This window comes from Sceloporus occidentalis, unplaced genomic scaffold, assembly GCF_023333645.1.
Source record: "Sceloporus occidentalis isolate IW3139 unplaced genomic scaffold, rSceOcc1.0.p SCAF_1, whole genome shotgun sequence".
Classification (NCBI taxonomy): domain Eukaryota; kingdom Metazoa; phylum Chordata; class Lepidosauria; order Squamata; family Phrynosomatidae; genus Sceloporus; species Sceloporus occidentalis.
Window position 1 is genome coordinate 237523359 of NW_028316981.1, and position 21249 is coordinate 237544607.

General features: G+C 40.8%; 1 protein-coding gene across 1 annotated transcript; it reads right to left on the reverse strand.

The window, feature by feature from the left end:
- Positions 1-439: 439 nt before the first annotated feature.
- LOC149323650 (alpha/beta hydrolase domain-containing protein 17B) lies at positions 440-21233 on the reverse strand. Its single transcript, XM_089490627.1, has 4 exons — positions 21050-21233; positions 6389-6863; positions 2552-2731; positions 440-1685 (listed from the first exon to the last, which is right to left on the reverse strand). Exons 2-4 carry the CDS (start codon positions 6853-6855, stop codon positions 1466-1468), a joined length of 867 nt encoding a protein of 288 aa, XP_089346753.1. The 5' UTR covers positions 6856-6863; positions 21050-21233; the 3' UTR covers positions 440-1465.
- Between the last annotated feature and the right edge of the window lie 16 nt (positions 21234-21249).

Here is a 21249-nt window from a genome sequence, read left to right on the forward strand (position 1 = left end):
ATAATAAGTCAGACTCAGTTTGCATAAAATTAAAGTATACACTAACAGAATGCCTTGAATCAAGCCAACTCTCAAGTAGAAATGGGTGATGAAAATAGCACAGACATCTGGAGAAGGAAAACACATGTCAATATAAACAGAACCAGTAGAATTTGGCAAGATGCTTTAGTAACGTTGGGAAATGTTCTTACTCTTTTGTGTCACAGAGAATGGACTGATCAGGAGCTTACACAAGGTTTTGCAGGAAAAAACTGAGCATCAAGTGTATGGAATTTCTCTTATTTAGGCTGAACACATTCAAATCTAAGCATTCACAATACATTATATATAATATTCCTGGACAATCACAAAACGAGCAGTATGAGTAAACTATGTAAGGCTTTAAAATTCGAAGCACAGTGTGTATTTAAGTATTACTTTGTTAACAAATTAGGCTACATTTTAGGTCTATTTTATATTTTATTCAAGCAAAATGTATTCAAGGGAAAGGCAACTTATTTTACTAGAGTTGTCAACATTCGTTTCACTATATAGGAGTACATTAGTAGAATTCTCAGAATAATTGAAACAATTAAGTTTTACACTTACAAATATTGGAATCAAATCCAAAAAAGACAATGGCAACTTTGCATGTTTGCCAATACAAAAAAGTCAAACAAATATTACGGTTTTTATTGTTATCCAAGTTTTCCTTCTTTACACGATTTCAAAATGCCCAAGTGGCCACATATAAAGATCTTTTGATGTCAGAGGAACTGCTGAAGTACTGTATTTAGTTGCTTTAATATGGACCGTGTTAATAGGAGTAGTTATAAGAGAATCAAGATTCTGTGCCTTTGTTTTGCAAAGAAACAATGGCCAAATATATTTTTAGCCATTAATGATTCAGGAAAAAAGAAACATCAAGAATAAGACACGTAAGATAATAAAACACTTGTTTTGACTTGCTCCCTCTACCATAGGGCTTGTAACTTCCAGTAGTTGCTTCCATTCTTCTTTCATATTCCTTCATTTGTAACGGCTATTTGTACTTTACAACTGCTTCAGTTACACTTGGGCAACAGAAGAGGTCACAGTAAAGTTTGAGATGTTTTAAAAATATTGTATATAACCTTCTTTCTGATATGCTAAACCATTTGGCAACAGTTTTACAGCATCTGATTTTACATAAAATTTCACTTTATGATTTTTGTACATCTTAAGAAAAACTTGCAAACTGACTTATGTATAGTCTAAGAAAACTTGCACAAAATATATGAACTACACAAGCTTGTCCCCCTCATCTATTGTTCCAGTTAATACTGGTATCAAAACCTTCATTAATTTATGTTTACAAATCATTACCTGTACACATATGAAGGCAACTGACCTGATTTGAAAACAAAACCATCAGGTTTTACACTGCGGTTATCAAGATCTGCAGTTCTGCAATTAAATTCACCTGCAAGTAACTATACAAAGCAATTTACAAATTCACAAGTTCCTGTGACACAAATTGTTTTAATCTTTCAAGGTATTGTCCATAAAGCTCAACATCATTGTGTCCTGCTCCTTCTACCCAAAGTGGTTCTACAGGTCTTTGACAGCGTTCAAATAAAGCTAAGCCATGTGAAAAGTCAATCACTTCATCTTCAGTCCCATGGATTATTAACACTGGAGATGTTATTTTAGAGATCTTGTCAATGCTACAAGAACATAGAAAAAGAATCAGTATACAAAAATCCACAACATCACAAACAGGTGTTAGATAATTTACTTACTAATTTTTCCATATAATTTGTTTAAAATATTAGTTTTTAAAAACCCACCCAATAACTAATATTCTTCATGTGGTGTACTATATTTGATGGTCAATGTTCAATAAGATTTAGTGGAGGTTTTAAGTCACTAGAAACTGATAAAGAAAAAGATGGGACCAGGCCCTGCGTTGCGCTATGCAGGATTCTTTTGGTGCTGGAAGATGGAAGCAAAGTAGCCCAATGCTATTTACCAATCCCTTCTGTCACCTCTCACACAGTTCCGGGAAACTGTTGGACCCTTCTAGAACACAATGGGAGATGGTGTGGGGAAACTGGATGAAGTTGCTCCCTAAAATCTCTGAAGACCAAGTTCCCTCCACAAACATAAGGAACTTTTGCATTCAGAGATACAGGGTTACATCCAATCCATATATTGGATATGGTGGTGCAGTGGTTAAATGCCTGTACTGCAGCCACTCACTCAAAACCATAAGGTTGCGAGTTCAATACCAGAAAAAAGGGCTCAAGCTTGACTCAGGCTTGCACTCTTCCGAGGTCGCTAAAGATTGTTGGGGGCAACTACCTTACAGTTGTAAACCGCTTAGACACTGTTAGTTCAGTATGAAGCCGTATGTAAATGAAGCTGTTTGTTTTTAATATATTTTAACAAGATTATTTACAATAAAATCACAATCAAATGGCTGTGGATGAAACCCTTCTTTTTCTCATTTAGTTACTTTTCTTCTGGCTTTTATGTGAAAACCATGCCAGATGTCTGATCAGTATGGCCTTCTAAGAATACTACATCTTACTTTGGGAATGCATCAAAGCAGTAGGTCTTCTTAGTATCAGGAAAAGCTACTCGCATTCCTGAGGTCAGAGGAGAATGAAGAATTACAGCAGCACTTTCATAACGAGCAGCAAGATCCACAGATGGCACTGTTCCTATGCTTTGGCCATATATAATCACATTTTCAGGGCGGATTCCATACCTGAAAAAGTAATTAGAATGTCATTTCAAAACAGTCATACACCAGATGAATTAAGCAGCTATCTATATAAAGGAACAATGCTGGGAAATCCTAGTAGACAGAATAACCCTGGGACACATATTGAATCTAACTTGAAATTATGCTTTGCAGGAAACACAGATGTAGGACCTACAAGAAAATGTTATATACTGTATCTTCCAATCAGTCAGCCATGCTGTCCTCCATAATTTTTTTATCTTCCCACATCTTTGGGGTTTCAGTAGGATTTGTAATTTTGGAGAAGGAATTGTATGAAGGAGGACCTTCTGGCCACATCATCAAGATGTTAGATTTCACTAACAAATCTTATTTTTAGTTAAACTATAAATGATTTAGTGAAAGTACACAACTGAATTTTTCATTATTATCATCTCCATTTAGATCATACCTTTTTCCAGTTGGGGACTAAGGCAGTTTACAAAGGTTTAAAAAAGATGCAACTAAAATATACATCTTATGAAAGCTAAAATATAATTAAATTATTAATAAAATTAAAAGCAGTTGAAAAACAGAAACAAAATAAATACAGCACATGAAAGATCCCTTCCTTCTGAGTGTCAGCCCCCATAAGGCTTGCTGAAACAAAAAGTTCTTCATCTGTCTATGAAAAGATAGCAAGGAGAACACCAGTCTAACTGTTCCAGAAATGGAGTTCTGGAACTAGGAGAATGCCCTCTCCCGTATTCCCACTAGATCAGTGGTTCCCAACTTTCCTAATGCCGCAACCCTTTAATACAGTTCCTCATGTTGTGGTGGCCCAAACCCATGAAATTATTTTCGTTGCTACTTCATAACTGTAATTAAATAGGTGTTTTTCAATGCTCTTAGGCGACCCCCATGAAAGGGTCATTCGACCCCCCAAAGGGGTCCTGACCCAAAGGTTGGGAACCACTGCACTAGGATGTACCTGTACAAGAGTTGGGTTAAGGGAAGGGCCTCCCATGAAGATCTAAAGATACAGACATGCTCATATAGTAGTAATAGTCCTTCAGATAACCTGGATCTGAGCTGTATAGTGCTCTGTAGTCATAACCAACACCTTGAATTGTGCCCAGAACAAGTGACAGCCAGTGGAGCTGTTTTAAGAAGGGAGTTGTCATGCTCTTTATAGCCTGCCCCAGTTTAATTCATATTTTCCCCACATATCCATACTTCCATTTACCAATTCTACCAAAAACTCAAAATTTCCTACACGTAAACTTGCGTCATCAGCAAGGTTGCCTATTCTCATCACTTACCTATCATGAATGTACTGCTCACAACTGTCAAAACTCTGACCTTCATTTTTTAAATAGAAATCTGTCAAATGCAGTTTGCAATTACACTTTTGAACAAAAGGGTTCCAGAAATTCATTGATGACAGCACTACTTGCTCTTACTGAAATGTAATGTAAATCCTTCCACATAATACTCACTTATCTACACACTTCCAGCCATTAATCTAGAATGATGTCGTTTCCAATCTTCACATACCAGTTCCCAATAAAATGTTAGAAAACAAAAGCTCACAAGTCTTCAGATTTCTAGTGTTTATAACTTCCTTCTGCAGCATTTTATGCAGAATTTGGCATACCATCAGTAAAAAAAATGATACCTCAGTTCTACTCAGTATGGTGGGTTACAAACCGTCGCTTTGCAGCGGTCTCCCGGCGCTGCTGTTTGCTCTGCGAGGGAGTCGCAGCAGCCAAACCGCGTGACTCCCTCGCGGAGCAAAAAAGGAGCTCCAAAATGGAGCTCCTTCTTGCGGCACGGCTATGACGCTGCGAAGCGCCGCTGGCGCACTCGCGGCGTCATAGCCGCTGCGACACGTGCGGAAGCACAGCGTCCGCTATGTAAAAATGGCGGCGGCTGTCTGGAACGGCCGCCGTCACTTTTTACGCGCAGAGCGCGTATTAGGGTTAGGGAGGTGCGGAAGCACCGCACCTCCCTAACCCTAGTACGCGCTCCGCACGTACTTTAATGGCGGTGTGTAACCCGCCTATAAATATATGCAAATGTTTGAATGGTAAACCCTCCATCGGGTAGAGAAAAAACAGAAAAGTTAATAGTTCCACAACTAAAAGTTCTCTTCTACCCTTAGATGTATTTTCAAGCAATCAAAATGTGTTAGAACACTGCAACGGATAAATACCTGGCAGCAGATAGGTCTTAAAAATTCACCTGCGGATGATGAACGCAGAAATTAGTTAATCCCTGCAATCAGCCTCAAGGAATGTCTCCTTTATATATCACAAAACACATTCTAACTCACATAGAAAAGTTTTTCCTGGCTATTTGGTTAGAAAGATGTCAGACTGTTACAGAATATCTAACCTATATTAATCTTTGAGAAATCTGGATTTCACATTTCACAAGTGATAGCAAGAATCAAGAATATGGGTGGTCTGTTTCACCCCTTAGTTAGGACAGTCAGAGAAAGTGGGAAGGCAGTTAGGAAGACAGAAATTGGTAAGATGTAAACAACATTTTGACAGCTGGGAATATGGAAAGAGCTCAGAGAGATCATGTTTTACTTAATTGTTATATAATAAATATTTATTGGTTTTATATTTTATTACTTTGTCTGATCGTTTTCATTTAAGAATTGAGAGGGAGAACTTGTCACACTTTACTAACTGAATCCACTGATCAACATAGCCACGTGTTCAGAAGGGGAGCCACCTTGAGGCCCGAGTACCAGATCCAGGGAGAGATCCTAAGGGTAAACAGGCAAGGTGAGTGAGTGGAGCCCAAGTGCTGGAAGAGGAGGTCAACCCGCATAAGGGGTTCTGTCACAGTTCTACAATGCTAATTCCAAATGGAAAGAGTCCAATCTGATACTACTGAATCTGCATACTAAGCGTAACAATTAACAATCAGAGACACCACCAATCTCTGTCTCTTCTCCCCATTCTTAAGGAGGAAGCAGGAAATAGATCAATTAACAGAAGAAAGCTGAAAGGTGACAGATTGGGTGTGTGCATGTGTATGCATGCACACCCATCCTCTAATGTAACAGTTGGACTGAGTAAAAGAATGACAATAGTGAAACACTTTACCATTATGTCTAAGATTATTTTAAAGGTGGATAAAGTAAACAGCTTTATTTCAGGAATTCAGAGAGCCTTCATTTATTCAGTAAGGCCCTGTTATGCCAAAGAGCTCCTATAGGTAGATAGACATAAGCATACCTGAACATTGGATTACGGCCCTTCTCCCCTTCTGAATTAAAGAAAGCATTTAGACATTACATCCTGACTATACTGGACTGGTACCACTGCAGACAGTAACATAGTTTCTGAACTTAATAGCAAGTAGGGTTTCAACAGAAAACCTCCTACTTGGTTTTCCTTGGCAACAGAAATGTATTTATTGAATAAAGTAAGCGATGTACTGGTAGCCATACACTGTTTTCTGATATCCAACAGGAACTGCCCCTTTTCTCACAATACAATTAATTATTAATATTTCCTTTTTCTGCCTGGATAAGATAGGAAAATATGAACAGATTATTGGTTTACAATAAACCTCTCATGAAGAAAATATACTGAAGACATTCACAAATAACAATTACTGAAATTTACTATTAATGTGCATGCACACAACTCTCAGACATAATAAAATAATACCTCTATTTACCTTGTTCTAAGTGCTACCCAAGCAGCATCAATGTCAGCATACAAATTCTTCTCTGTTGGTTTTCCTGAACTTGCTCCATATCCAGAATAATCATATGAAAATATATTGCAATTAATCCGTGAACCAAGTCCTATGTAAAAGCTGCTCATCTGGCCTAAGTCAACAGCATTCCCATGTGAGAAGAGTAAGGTATACTTGGCGTTAGGAGAACAACGCACAAACATGCAAGCAATCCTGTTGCCTTTGCTGGTTCTAGTCATGAAACATTCAATGGCATCTTTTTCTCTAGATGAGTATTGCCAGTCTGCTCGTTCAGAAAGATGCAGAGTCCAACGACTCCCACTTTCATCGCACATCAAGGTGTAAGTAGGGTCTGGGGGCAAAAATGCCAGCTTGGAAGCTATTTTCCCTGGACATGGGGGACAACAGAATAGGCAGCACAGTTCACTAAAAGAAAGATTATTCATCTTCCAATCTGAAATAAGAGGGGAAAAAGTGTTAGATTTCATGAGAAGTCCAACAAACATGTTCCAAAAATTCTAATATAAAAGGAACTTTTAACACATGTAGAGGAGAGGACCAAATACAGTCACACATACATTTTCAACACAATATTACATTTTGACATTCAATACTTGTAAAATACTTATGAGAGTACTTAAACTCCAAAGCAACATTTTGATTATATTGTCTTAGGATATACAGAGTATACCTATATTTGTCCTAAGAAACATGACAATTTGTTCAGTGTAAACCAAATATTTGTTTTTATAAAACAATATTTAAATCCTTCTCCTAAGCCAATCAGAGCTTTAAATATTTTAAGGAAAGTAATATATTAGCATGAGTTGCTACTTATAGCCCCAAATCCCCTAGCCTGCAAATCAGCCATTCAGAAGAGTAACTTTTAAAAGCAATAATGTTAATTTTCACTGGTCATTTTGTTAGCTTACAAAAACAACTCACGGTGCCCTTATAACCCTTTTGAAATGTGACAAGTTACAGTACTTCTAAGCTCTGGTCAGAAACAGGCAAAACAGCAGTTTTAGGAAATGCATATGGCAATTTTAAAAAAGAAAAATAGAGCTCAAGGCAACAAACATTTCTGAATGTACTTTTCAAAGGCTGCTCCATGTACAATTTATTGTAGCAAGGCCAACATGGTGTAATGGTTTGAGCATTGGATTAGGATGCTGGCAGACCAGGGTTCAAATCTGTTTGGCCATGGAAACTCACTGGATGACCTTAGTCAAGTCACACTCTCTCAGCTTCAAAGGATGGAATGGCAAATCCCCTCTGAAGAAACGTGCCAATAAAACTGTATCATAGTTTAGGCATAGAGTCACCATAAGTCAGAAACCACTTGAAGGCATACAACAATGAAGCCTAATTTTACTAGAATACAAACAGTTGGGGCCAGGAACACCTTACTAAAGCAAAGCTGGTGAAAGGAACACCACACTACAAATGCCACTTTTGGGTCTAGCATGAAGGCTTGATCTAGAATGCCTACATAACTTATAAACCTGAGTTTAAAGAGGAACTCAACTCTCATAATTACCTCTCTCCAGCAATACAAATCTTGACTGTCAACCAAACATTGTGGAAACAATTAGATAGTGTACAAAACACTGCATTTTAAGCTTAACACAACACTGCATTTTAAGCTTAACACTTTCCTGATCAAACAGAAACTTTCACAGACGGCAAAACTAAGAGTTCCTGTGTATGTGGCAGAAACAGGCACTGAGCTAGAAAGTACAAACCATCTCCTTCAAAACCAGAGTGCTCCCTCATATTCAGCCTGCTCAATTTTTCTCCTTTCTCTCAGCACAAAATCCACTCATACCCCTTCTTCCCTCTATTAGGATCAAACCCCTCTTTAAACAACCTATTAAACAATCTTTCCTCATCAGATCATCCCTTCCCTAATTGACTTGCTGTCAGAAATCTCCCTCAAAGCAAAGGAGGTGGAGCAGTGGCTAAATGCTGGTACTTCAGCCACAACTTTCTACATCTGATCTTACAGGAGGGATCCAAGGTCAACTCAGACTTCTGTCCTTTCGTAGGTCAGTAAAATGAGAGTACCCAGCTTGTTGGGGGCAATTGGCTTACACATTTTAAACCACTTAGGGAGTGCTAGATCATTGCTAAGTGGTATAGAAATGCACTTGCTATTGCAATATCTCATTAAATGAAATGAAATCTTCAAATTGAAATTCCATAGAATACAAGATACTTCAGTTTCTTCCCAAAAAGAGAAGGGTGTCCTTCTGTGCATTATCAGAGACCTTGGGAAGGGAACTGCAAATCAAGATTAAGAAGGAGTTCATCAGAAATGACCTAGTTAACCTAAATGAGTTCAAATCTGCTAGATTGAACTGCATCCCACGGTACTGAAGACGCTTACTGACATACTCTCTGAACAAATTGCCATCATTTTTGAAAAATCTTGGAGAATGGGTGAGGTGCCAATCTCCAACTTTCTATTTTTGGGCAAGATACTATAGCTTCTTAGGTGGTTTCTCCTGGGATTTCTGAATAAGGCCAATTACCTAGATCCATTTCAGCCTGGTTTCAGACCTGGTTATGGGACAGAGACAGCTTTGGTCACCTATTTTCTGTTGGATCTCTTAGTGGCTTTTGATACCATTGACCATGGTATCCTTCTGAATCAATTTCTCTGGGATGGGGCTTGGAGGTACTGTTCTGTCATGGCTCAGTTCTTTCCTGGAGAGATGCTTTCAGAAGATGATGCTGGAGAATTCCTGCTTGACTTCTTGGCCATTGGCCTGTGGAGTCTGTCAGGTTTCAGTTTTGTCCCCTGTACTATTTAAAAGCTACAGGAAATCAAGGGGAGAGGTCGTCCTGAGTTTTGGAGTCTGGTGCCACCAGTAGGCTGATGATACTGAGCTCTATCACTTCTTTCCACTTAATTCCAACAAAGCTGTTTCCTGTGCTAAGATGGTGCATGACAATTGTAATGAACAAACTGAAGCTTAATCCAGACAAGACAGAGATGTCCCTGGTCAGTCGAAAGACAGACATGGGAATAGGGATTAAATCTGTGTTAGATGGGGTTACACTCCACCTAAAAATGCAGGTTTGCAGTTTGGGAGTACTTCTGGATTCAGCTCTAAACCCAGAGGCCCAGGAGTGGCTAGGAGTGCTTTTGCAGTTAAAGCTACTGTACCAACTGTCCTTGTTTTTGGAGAAGTCAGATCTGGCCATAGTAGTAAATGCCTTGATTTCATCCCGTTTGAATTATTGTAAGGTACTCTATGTGGGGCCTTTGAAAAGTGCTTAGAAGCTTCAGTTGATCCAAAGAGCTGCAACCTGATTGTTAACTGGAGCTGACTACAGGGAGCACACAACTGGAAAGGCACTTCTTTCAGTCCCACCACCCCGAGGTTCATTGGATGGGAACAAGGGAGACTGTCTTTTTGGTGGCTACTCCCAGAGGTTGGAATTTCCTCCTTAGAGAGGCCACGATGACCCCATCTCTATTCTCCTTTTGATAGCAAGTAAAAACAATTTTGTGTTATCAGGCTTTTTCAAACTTACACAGGTCGGATACTGTGTGACTCAGGTTTTAAGGTTTGCACAGTCATCCCTCCACATACATAGGGTTATGGGTGCAGGACTCATGAAAGCAGACACCAACCACCCACTTTTAGAATTAATGAGAACAAGCATCTATGAGATCCTGCTGTGGTGCCTGTGCTCGCTCATTAAGAAACAGACACTGATGATTGGTAGGCACAGATACCACCCCAGGGAGCACAGGTGCCACCCCTTCTGCCTTTGAACAAGCAAGGAGAACAGAAAGGTACTTCCCTTTGCTCCTCCCAAAGGCAGAGGCCAATGGCTGGTGGGCTCCCCTGCCTCTAGGAAGCATGACTGCCATCACTTTACCTTTGGAACAAGTAAGGGTAACAGCAAGGCACCTCTGAGCCTTCCAAAGGCAGAAGCTGATGCCTGGTGAACGCTGCTGCCTTAGGGAAGCATGGCTGACATCCCATTTACCTTTGGAATGAAAGAGCATAAGTGCCACAGGAGGGCCTCAAAGACGATTGGGCTCCTTCATTCCAAAGAAAAAAATGGTCAAATCTAGAAGAAAAAAATCTAATTTAATTGTTGATGGAAAACTCGTGAATAATCAAATCCACAAAAGTTGAGTTTGAGTGTATACAGTTTCATACATTTTAATATTTTAAATGTTTGATGTTTTTAACTTTATAAATAATTTAATTTTAAGTCTGTAGTAAACAATGTACTAAAAGCTTGAATGGGGTAATAATGGGAATCTGCTCAGATTGACCTCCACCTATCAACCAACTGGGTAGGTTTGATGCCACGCGGGAGAATATTATCACTGATCCACACTGGATTTGAGAGGAATGAATCCCTGGTGTTCTATAACTGTGATATGAAGTAGATAAAGCTAAGAAAAGAGCGGCTGTTTTGAATTATAGTATGATTCTCATATCCATGGGGGATACATTCCCAGTCTTAGTGCAAATACAGTTCCACATTCACTGGGGTTAGCGGCACAGGACCCCTGTGAAAGTGGGAAAACCACTTTCCACTTTCATAGAAAGTGGAGAAATACTTCTATAAGAATCTCTAGGTCCTCCAGTGCAACTCTATGGTCAACATCTGCCACATGTTGCTGGAGGACTTACAAATGCCTAGAGAAGTGTTTCCTCTAGTAACCTCTGAGTCCTCCAGCACAGGTTATGGTCTATTTCCAGCAAGAGTTGCACTGGATAACCTAGAGATTCCTAGGGAGAACATATTAATCAAATCTGCAAATAATCAAACCTGCAAAAGTCAAAGCTGCAAAGGTGGAGAGACAACTGTAGTGAAAATAGCAGATAATGGCAAACCCTGTACAGTCGGCCCTTCTTATACATGGATTTTTTATACACGATTTAAAGTATCCACGGTTTGAAAATGTTCAAAAAAAGGATACATTTCAAATATCAAACCTTGATTTTCCATTTTGCTGTGTCATTATATTTAATGGGACTTGAGCATACATGGATTTTGTTATACATGGGGGATCTTGGAACCAAACTCCAGCGTATAACAAGGGTCCATTATATTTCTGGTAGAAGTTGAAACTGAGTTGTCTGGAAGGCCTCCATATGCCTAGAGAGTTTTTTTTTTTCAGGTATGGGTAAATGAAGATCCTGTGGATATGTTCCGCTGTATTTTATATACTTATCAAGTATTTCTTCCCTGCTCTGCAGCTGTAAAAGAGGTTTCCAGAAGACATAACAAAACTAACTTCTTGTGTTGCTAATTTTAGGTCACTATGCCCATCTACAGAGATCTGGAGGAGAGGAAAGAGAAAAAGTGGAAGGCGGCATAATTTTAGAAGAGGGCCCCGGCTCCCTAACTCCGAGTAACTATGTATGCAATTCTGAAAGTAACAATATAAACAAACTACAGCATAAACAGACCACCGCAATATAAGGTCGAACATTCCCAATCTAAAATCTGAAATGCTCTGAAACCCAAAACCTTTTGAGCACCACCATGACTCTACAAATGAAAAATTCCACACCTGACCTCATGAGACCAGATGCTATCCTCATATACAAAATGGAGTAGGGCAGCAGCAGAGGTGGTTGTAAACACCAAATGCCAGGTGCACATTCTTCAGGCTGTGCCACCTCCTGGGAACCCAACTAGCTACCTGATTCTAGCATCAAAGTGGTGGCTGTGGTGCTCCTGCTTGTTCATTAGAAGGTGGAAGCAGGTGACTCCCCAGAGATGGGGGACCCCAAAGAATGCACACCTGGAGGCTGAGGCTTCCTGCCACCTCCAATGATGCCATGGAACCACTTATTAGCTTGGTTGCATTCAATCACCTGTATTTTTTCCCCCCAGGCTTTGGGGTATAAGGTGTACAGTGGGCCCTCCCTATTGGTGGGCTTTGGATCAACTAATTTGAAAGCTAATAGATCCCCCCACTCCATATAATTCAATGGTGGCAACGTGAACACACACACACACACACACAAGCATGCACATTCATGTTGCAGCCACTAAATAATATGGGGCCTGAATTTGAGAAGCAAATGAGAGATAGTAGACCAGTATTTCACTTTTTAGAACCATGATGGGAAACATGGCTGGCATGGACCCTGTGCTCCTTTGTGCGGGTCCCAAGTTCCCACAGATGTGCCACCAAATTTTCATGCACTCATAGTGCTGGAAGGGGTCCCATAGGCCATTGAGTCCAAAACACGACTCAATACAGAAATTTGCATCTTACTGCACGGTGGTAAGGCAACTGATGAATTATGGGTCGAATTTACATCTCCTGCCCCCGGAAAGATATCCATCCTTACTCTAGACTAGAGCATGTAATTACCAGCTAACAATCTCTCACAACAGACATCACTCTTTCTGCCTCTTCTTTTCTAGCCTAATAACTCAACCCTGAAGGTTTCTAGCTATCAGTTCCTCCTCTTTCAAAAGCCAGTGAAGTGTCCCTGGACACAGTACACCAAATTGATCTGGAGAAAATCCACACCCAGGCATCAAATGCCCTGTATTCTGGGCCTCCTTTCCCTTCACCATATGATCTATTATATACAGTTAAGATAACAAGAATCAAAATATAAAAAGGAGGAATGGGGGGGATGGAATGTGGCAACATCTTCAAGACTAGCTGGTTTTTATTTTCACATGAGCTTTTGTGGATATAAACCCACATTTTCTGGATGCAGTACAGATAATAAATGCTCAGGCATACAGCACATTTACACAGATGTGGGCATAGGGTGAAATCTAACAGAATCCAGAAAGATGCAAATCATGATGCTTGCCCTACATTTTCAAAGAGCTGCACAATGTGATACAGGTCAGTTTCACAGTATCATATCCAGAGACCCTACCCTAGATATCAGTGAACTGAAGATTAGACAAGCGAGAAAAGGAGCGTGTTATCAGTCTTCACATACACTGATAAACTTAAACACCTGGCTGAGACTTTGTCAGGTATTTAAGTTAACTCAAAACTGCTGTTTTAACAAAACATTTACCTCCTACCTTTCTCCCCAAAAGTGAGACTCAAGACAGTTTACAAAAATTAAAACAAATATAAATATATATGAAGTAATAAACGAAAACATACAAAACAATATTATTAAAATGCAATTAAATTACTCATTGAATTAGACTAATTAAAACATCCATTAAAAACAGAAAGACACTAGTAAATGCCCTAGCAATCCATTCTGTAGTCTGTTGGGACAGAAAGATGTTCACTTGCTGACAGAAGGACAACAAGGACAGAGATATGCTAGTCTCCCTATGTAGGGAGTTCCAAAGCCTGGGAACCATCATTGAGAAGGCCCTCCTTTTTTTGCACAAAATGAGCTTCCAAAGGTGGTAGGACTGAGAGGAGGCCTTCTCCCAAAGATCTCGGAACATGGATAGGGTCCTATTGGAAAATAGTCTCTCAGACAGCTTGGACTTCAGCTTCAGCCGTATAGGTTATAATGAGCACTTTGAATTATGTCAATAACGTCTGTATAATTAATATATGCTTCCTGTAGCCAGCCCCCATTAACCAATTGGCTGCAGCTCTCTGGGCCAAGTTTGGTTTCTGGGCATTTCCCAAAGGCAGCCCCACACAAAGCATGCTACAGTGATACACAAAGCATGTCACCGCGGCCAGATCATCAGACGTGTCTAAGAATGAGCGCAGATGATGGCACAGTGGTTAAATAACAGTACTACAGCCACACTGTGAGTTCGATCCTGAGAGCTCCAAGGTTGACTCAGACTTCCATCCTTTCATAAGTCAGTAAAATGAGTATCCAGCTTGTTGGGGGCAACTGGCTTGTAAACTGTAAACCGCTTAAAGACCACTTACTTCAGTATGAAGTGGTATAGAAATGTGAATGCTATTGCAGATAGCACACTAGCTTTCACTGTGCAAGTGCACTCCTGCTGAGACCTAGAGCTCCAGGCTCAATACTGAGTCCAGGTGTACACTCAGACTGTAAACCTCCATCTTCAGAAGCTGTAATCCCATCCTGAACCTCTATTCCCTGATCTACTCTTAGCATGACCAGGAGCACCCCTATTTTGTCATGATTAAACTTCATTTTGTTTGCCCTCATTTGGTCTGATGACAGACACTTATTCAGGTCCCTGGATGTGATAGAGTTATGGAGTTTTGAGATCAGATGTCAACAGTAAATTGATGATAACCCCATTTTATTTCTCCATTCTACCTAACCAAGGGAGAAGTTTGTGTTGAACAATTGTCTGTCATCAGTAATTGATAAAATGAGGGCAAACAATTCAATTTGTTTGCCCTCATTTGGTCTATTGCTGATGACAGACGCTTGTTCAACAAAGAAACATCTTCCTTGGTTAGAGAGAATGGAGAAATAAAATATGATTATCATCAGCTTACTTTTGACATCTGACCTCAAAACTCCATAAAACCTCTCCCACTGTTTTCACGTAAAGGTTAAACAGCATGGGGAACAAAACCTTGGGGGACTCCACAGACCAATAACCATGGAGTCAAACAGGAGTCTCAGATCACCATATTCTGGACTCCTGGTCATCCACCAAGATGATGCTTAGATAATCCAGAGACCTGTGAGATTGAGAAGCTACCACATCATGCAGCACCTTGCTGCAAAATGGAAGATTACAACACTGGCTGACAGATATCCAACATGGAGGGATCTAGAGTGCCATATATACTCGTGTACAAGTCGACCTCATGTATAAGTTGAGGACAGGGCTAAAGTCATGGATTCCGATATGACCTGTGGATAAATCGAGGATAAAAGTTAAGGGGATGTAACAAAAGATCTAAAGGGGAAAACAACACTTCCTTCAATCCTTCTTTTCTGGACTTCTCCTGACCATCTAACGCCACTTCCCTGGTGCTGGAGAAAGTTTTAATATCAGACTGAAAAGGGAAGAAATGTGGGGGCACTGGTGCTTAGTGTCCAGAGAGAGAGGAGGAGAATGGGGAGAATGTTTAACACTGGATTGAGAAGGGAAAGGAAATGGGGCTTGGTGGGCAGCATAGATCCAGAGAGAGAGGACAAGGATGGGGAGAGATGCTTTTAACATCAGTTTGAGAAGGTTAATCACCTCTTTCACACATACTCCCTGTCTCAACAACTCTTTCAGAAATCACTGCCAAGGCAGGGAGAGTGGGGCAGCGGGGCACACTTTCTTTCAGAACCTTTCTAAGCACTGTATTGACCCATATAGTTGCAAACTGTTCTTACTGGGGCTTCTAGCATATGTTGGGGGGGGGGGACAAGCACAACAACATCCAAATCTAAACTTTCTTTGGACTGAATTAGTTGATAGGCTACAGAAAGCAATTTGGATAAGTTCTGTTTGAATAAACTAATACTCATTTTTCCTCAAAAAATGGTTTGGTTCAAAGCAACAGCATTTAGTGGCCAGTCATGCACTAAATATAAACTGGGAAATACTTCTATATAATTGTTTCATTAAGGCCATACTCTTCATTCTGAAGTAATACTAAAAATCTGACAGTGCCTGATTATGACTAATGTATACTTCATGGACTAGAAACTCACACAATTTACATGTGTAACATTACTTCTGAAATTCAATTGTGTTATTAATATAAATGTGAAAATTTGTACCAATGCCCACCCTGACAGAGACAGTTTAAAGTAGTTTCAATTTAAAGCTTCACAAACATTCTGAAAAATGAAAACCACTCATGTAACTGCATTGCACAGATTTATTAAAGCAGTTCTTGCATCACAAATTTCCTATTCCTTTAGAAATACTAGGGTTACCATAGTAACTCAGATACAGAACTTAATTTTGTCTGATTGAGCTACAGACTGTCACAGTCACATTTTTGGTATATTCTGTGATAGGTTACCACAGTGCTATCTACTGCAATGCTTTTTGTGTAACACTCAGACAGCAGTACTCGGGGCCAGTTAGTTGACATCAATAGCAGTCCCATTGGGAATATACATAAAACGGGGTAAGAAACCATACTTTACTTCACTGATTTTGTTACCATTATGCAATTATCTCAAGGATGCAAGGTTAAGCTTACCTTGATCCACCTCAGGCTGGTACTTTCCATATGCCTTGTCCTACAATTACCATAATTTCTAACCTCATTTTCACTGGTGCACATGGGAACTGAAGTACAAGTCTCTACAGGGTACTCGTTTGGGGAAGATTGGCTTATACATATTTCAAATATATCCCTCCCTTGCAGTATGAAGCTTTGGTGCAGAACCATATTCTGAACCAAAGTTATGTTAAAGTAAACATTTCTATAATCCTGGATGATTTAATTATGAACAGATATGATTAAACATGAAACTTACAAATTATTAAAAGCTGATTTTCTGTTTGAAAGTGCAAATAATAGCATATTGTGATGCTACAAGACAGCTTTGCAGCCAAATGGATTTCTTGCATGTTTAATCAGAAGAAAATCTCTCTGAGTTCAAGGTGGCTTACACCAAAGTGTGCACAGGAATACAGATTAATTTTGTGAAAGATGATAATGTGCCTTCAGAAAGTATTTAAGATGAAGCCACAAGAGCTAGAAACTCTCACCCCATTTTGCTTCCAGTCCAGCAGAGTTCCAGCTACTCATTCAGTTACTATGATGGAAGAACACCTATTATTAGACTCGTGTTCATGTAAAGCCAACAAGGCTCTAGTAGGCCCCGCCTAGATATAAGCAAGATACAAACTATGTTTATGCTTTGCTTCATTTTATTATGTTATCATCCTAAAGATAGCTAATTGTGGATGAAGCGAGGAGAATGACAAGTGGAAACCTTTCCACCTAGTAGGTGCCTGTGTACTGTAATAGAAAACAGCTCTCCATAACTTTATACTTAATCAGGGGAATGCAAGGGATGGAGTATTTAGTATGTTTCTCTGGATACCCATATTCCTCGATTTGTTTTTTAAATAAGCATAGTGTTATGATCAGGAATGAATCTGACATTTTTCTGCTAATAACACCAAATGCATAAGAAAACCACAAGCTGTAGCAAGCCACATTTGATGTACTGTTTCTGCACACTAAAAATGTTTTAGGGCCAGAACAGACCAGCAGCTTCAGCCAGCTTGGGGGCATGGTATTTACATGCACCCCCTCCCAAGGTGCCAAGAAATTGTGCCGGCAATTACACGCCATTGCGTTTAGACACCACATGCCTCCAAGCTGGCTGAAGTTGCGGTGGGGTGGCTTCAATCTGCCCCAAATAGGAGTGGCTCTTATTTCGGCCAGATTCTGGCCAGATTGGGGCGCAGCATGTGTTTGCCATGGCCCCAATCCAGCTTTATTAGGGGCGGCTACAAGCTATCTATTCAGCCCCTTACTTCACTTTCAGAAGAGGGTCATGAAGTCAAGATTTAACCTTCAGTGTTTTTCTTCTTTAAGCATCATTTGTAGAGTTCAAATGTCTTACAATATTGCATTGTTCATAAGTATTATTCCACCACACTGAGGGCCTGAACAGATAGGCCGAAATAAAGCTGCTTTGGTTCACTTTGGGAGGTATGCTGTTTAAATGACACACACATCTTAAGAGGCCAGAAGCTCCATCAAAGCTGCCCTCCAGTCCTTGGGACTGGAGCATGGCTTTGGTGCAGCTTCTGACATCTTATGACGCATGCATCATTTAAACAGCATACCCTCAAAGTGACCTGAAGCAGCTTTAATTTGACCTGTCTGTTCAGGCCCTGAGACTTCCTTGAGGCTGATGTAATCAATAATAATATCCATATGGTTTAATTAAGTATACTCTGCACTATTTCCTTAAAGTCAAATTTCTTTAGATTGCTGGTGATGTTGTCATCTCTATGGAATGTCAAAGACACAAGTGAAAGGGTGTCAATGAACAAGTGGCAAAGAACAAAGATCATTCAAGGTTAGGATTTAAATTAAACAAGTTTTTTTAAAAAAAATATTAAGCAATCATAGTTTGAGTTAAAATGCACATACGCAAATTGAAGGGTGCATCAAAGTAAATGGTAATGGAGAATACCTAGGAGAAAGGCTAACTAAACTGTAGCTGTGAATAGAAATAGTTTATTCGATGGCCAAGGGCCACACAAGATGCCTATATTCAACATTGCAATCTTTGAACTAGTAACTGAAGAGAAATTATTTGGTTAATTGTTTTTCCCAAATCTGAGCTGATTTTCTAATGACTGTACTTTGTGAACTACACATACAAATTAATGGCAAATAGTAAGAAACACTAGTCTTGGCAGAAGTGTCGCAGGTCAGCTGCTCCCAAAAACATCTGCTCTCTTTCAACCAACCAGGATTATTTTAATAGGAATGAAGAAATTCAACAACAGAAGCCAAGGAAACATCCGAGCTATGATTCTCAAAATGCAACTGAATCAGCATTTAATATTTACATATGGCAAAGCACCACCCTATAGCACTTTGTGTTAAAACAAAACACAATCTAACCATTCATAACAACTGAAACCCCACATTGTGTGTAATATACTATCCCAGACTGGTACCTCTTTCCACCATCACAAGACTGAAGCTTAGGAAACGTTTATATTTAGACTTTCAAAAACAATCAGAAGCCAACATGTTTTCCAGATCTTTTTAGCTGACAAAGAAGAAGGGGGGAGTGAAGAAGCCTCCTATCAACCAAATGATGTTAAAGACAGATTCCTATTTAGATTTTAAGAAATCACCCAGGGCTGGCAATGGGTATGGTTGCTTAAAGCGGGCAGGGAGTGGGGAGAGAGGGAAGCTTTGTTCAGAAATAAAGCCTGCACTATTTGGCTCTTTTCTATCCCCTGGGAACACTGTGCTTGCCAGATATCCCCCTCCCCAAAGCAATGGGTTGCATACCAATGAGGTACTGGTCACCAACAGGGTTCAGGAATGCTGGACACCAACCATGTTCCCCTCTTTCAATCCGTCAACCTCTCCTTTCCTTTCTCCCCAAAGTATGAAAAGATGAGTTAAGCGCAAGCGGGGCTATTGATTTCACATTGGCACTGAATAAATAAACCAGTTTGAGACCTCTTCAACTACCATGGCTCAATGCTGTGTAATTCTGAGGTTTGTAGTGGCCTGAGCTCTCTGACAGAGAAGGCTAAACGTCTTCCAAGCTACAAACCTCAGGATTCCACAGCATGCAGCCAGGGCAGTTCAAGTGATCTCAAACTGGATTATTTCTGCAGTGTGGATGCAGCCTTAGGCTACTCCCCAAAATGTCTGCTCTCTTTCAATCAACCAGGATTATTTTAAAAGAAAAGAAGAGTTGCCAACAGAAGCCAAAGAAACAGCTGAGCTATGATTCTCAAAATGCAACTGAATCAGAATTTAATATTTACAGATGGCAAAGGACCGCCCCACAGGGCTTTGTGTTAAAACCAAACACGATCCACCCATTCATACCAGTGCATCCGTACTGCAGAAACAATCCAGTTTGGAGACTGTTTTAACAGTCCTGGCTCCACGCTATGGAGCCTTGGGAGCTGTAGTTTTGGGAGACACTTAGCACAAGCCAGAGGCGATGGTGGTGATGGTTGGTGAGTTCACTGGGATCATGGGCCCCAAGCCCTTCTATCCACCGCCTGGAAGGAAGGAAGGGTCTGCGCCCAGGGGGACCTGGGCATGCCCTCCTTTGCCGGGGTGCACATCCCCCAAAACGCCCTCCATTTGGACTGAGGATGTTTGTATTCTTCTGTGAGGGATGCTGGCTTTTCTTCGGCCACGTCCTCTGTTGTCCCCCTCCTCCCCCCTGGGAATGCCCTCCCTTTTGGGGCGCCTTGTCCTCTTTTGCGGCGAGGCCACGTGGTGCCACCCTTCCTGCCTGCCTGCGCCCCACAATGGCAGGGTCTGCTCTTGCCATAGTGGGGCACGTGCAGCCAGGGCTCCAGGGGGGAGGGAGGGAGGGAGAGGAGGCTGCGCGCGCACACCAGAGAGGGAAAAGAGGAGGGGGGCAGGGGGCTTTCTGAGGGGGGGGAAGAGAGGGGGCATGGCGGTTCCCTGGAGGCCTCTGCAGCCCCTCCCTTTCCCCCAGGGCAGCCCAGACTGCCACCTCAGCCACCAGGCCCCAGACCCCTCACGATGCCAGGGCCAATGGCCCACCACAGCCAACACATATATGCATACACACACATAGCTACATTCGCACACCATATACACACACACACACACACACACACACACACACACACATATATATATCTACATACACAAACATATTTATATATACACAGAGAGACATATATCTACACACACATCTACACTCACATACTATATATATATATATATTGAGAGAGAGAGAGAGAGCTACACAGAGACAGAAGTATACGTTTATATACATACACACACACACACATTCACACACAATATATAGACAGACCTACACACACCTATATAAACAAACACTTACATATATATATATGTGTGTGTGTGTATATATATATATCTACACACATTTCAACACTTACACACAGAGAGAGGCATATATATATATATACACACACACGTATATATCTACACTTCCAGACACGTATACATATTTATATATAGATATATCTGGAGGGAGCCCCAGGGGCTGCGGAGGAGAAGGAGGAGAAGCAGGGAAGCGGCTCTCTCACCTCCGTCGCCTGGCGCCCTGCGGAGAGAGCGCGCATGCGCCCAGCGGCCTCTCGCGACCGGAGCCTTCCTCAGTCCTCCTGCTGCTCCCCCGCCCCTCGAGGGCTCCTTCAGCCGTTGGAAGGAAGAGCCGTTCCTTGGGGCTGCGGAGTCACCGCCGAGGCTCCCGCCCCACTCGGCAACGGCCTAAACCGCTGAGGGT

Excerpts from the sequence above, each read along its gene's own strand:
- LOC149323650 (XM_089490627.1), bottom strand. The coding sequence starts at position 6,855 with ATGAATAATCTTTCTTTTAGTGAACTGTGCTGCCTATTCTGTTGTCCC. Across the intron at positions 2,732-6,388 it reads TGGGTAGCACTTAGAACAAG|GTATGGAATCCGCCCTGAAA; the intron begins GTAAATAGAGGT and ends TTACTTTTTCAG. Across the intron at positions 1,686-2,551 it reads TGCTTTGATGCATTCCCAAA|CATTGACAAGATCTCTAAAA; the intron begins GTAAGATGTAGT and ends ATGTTCTTGTAG.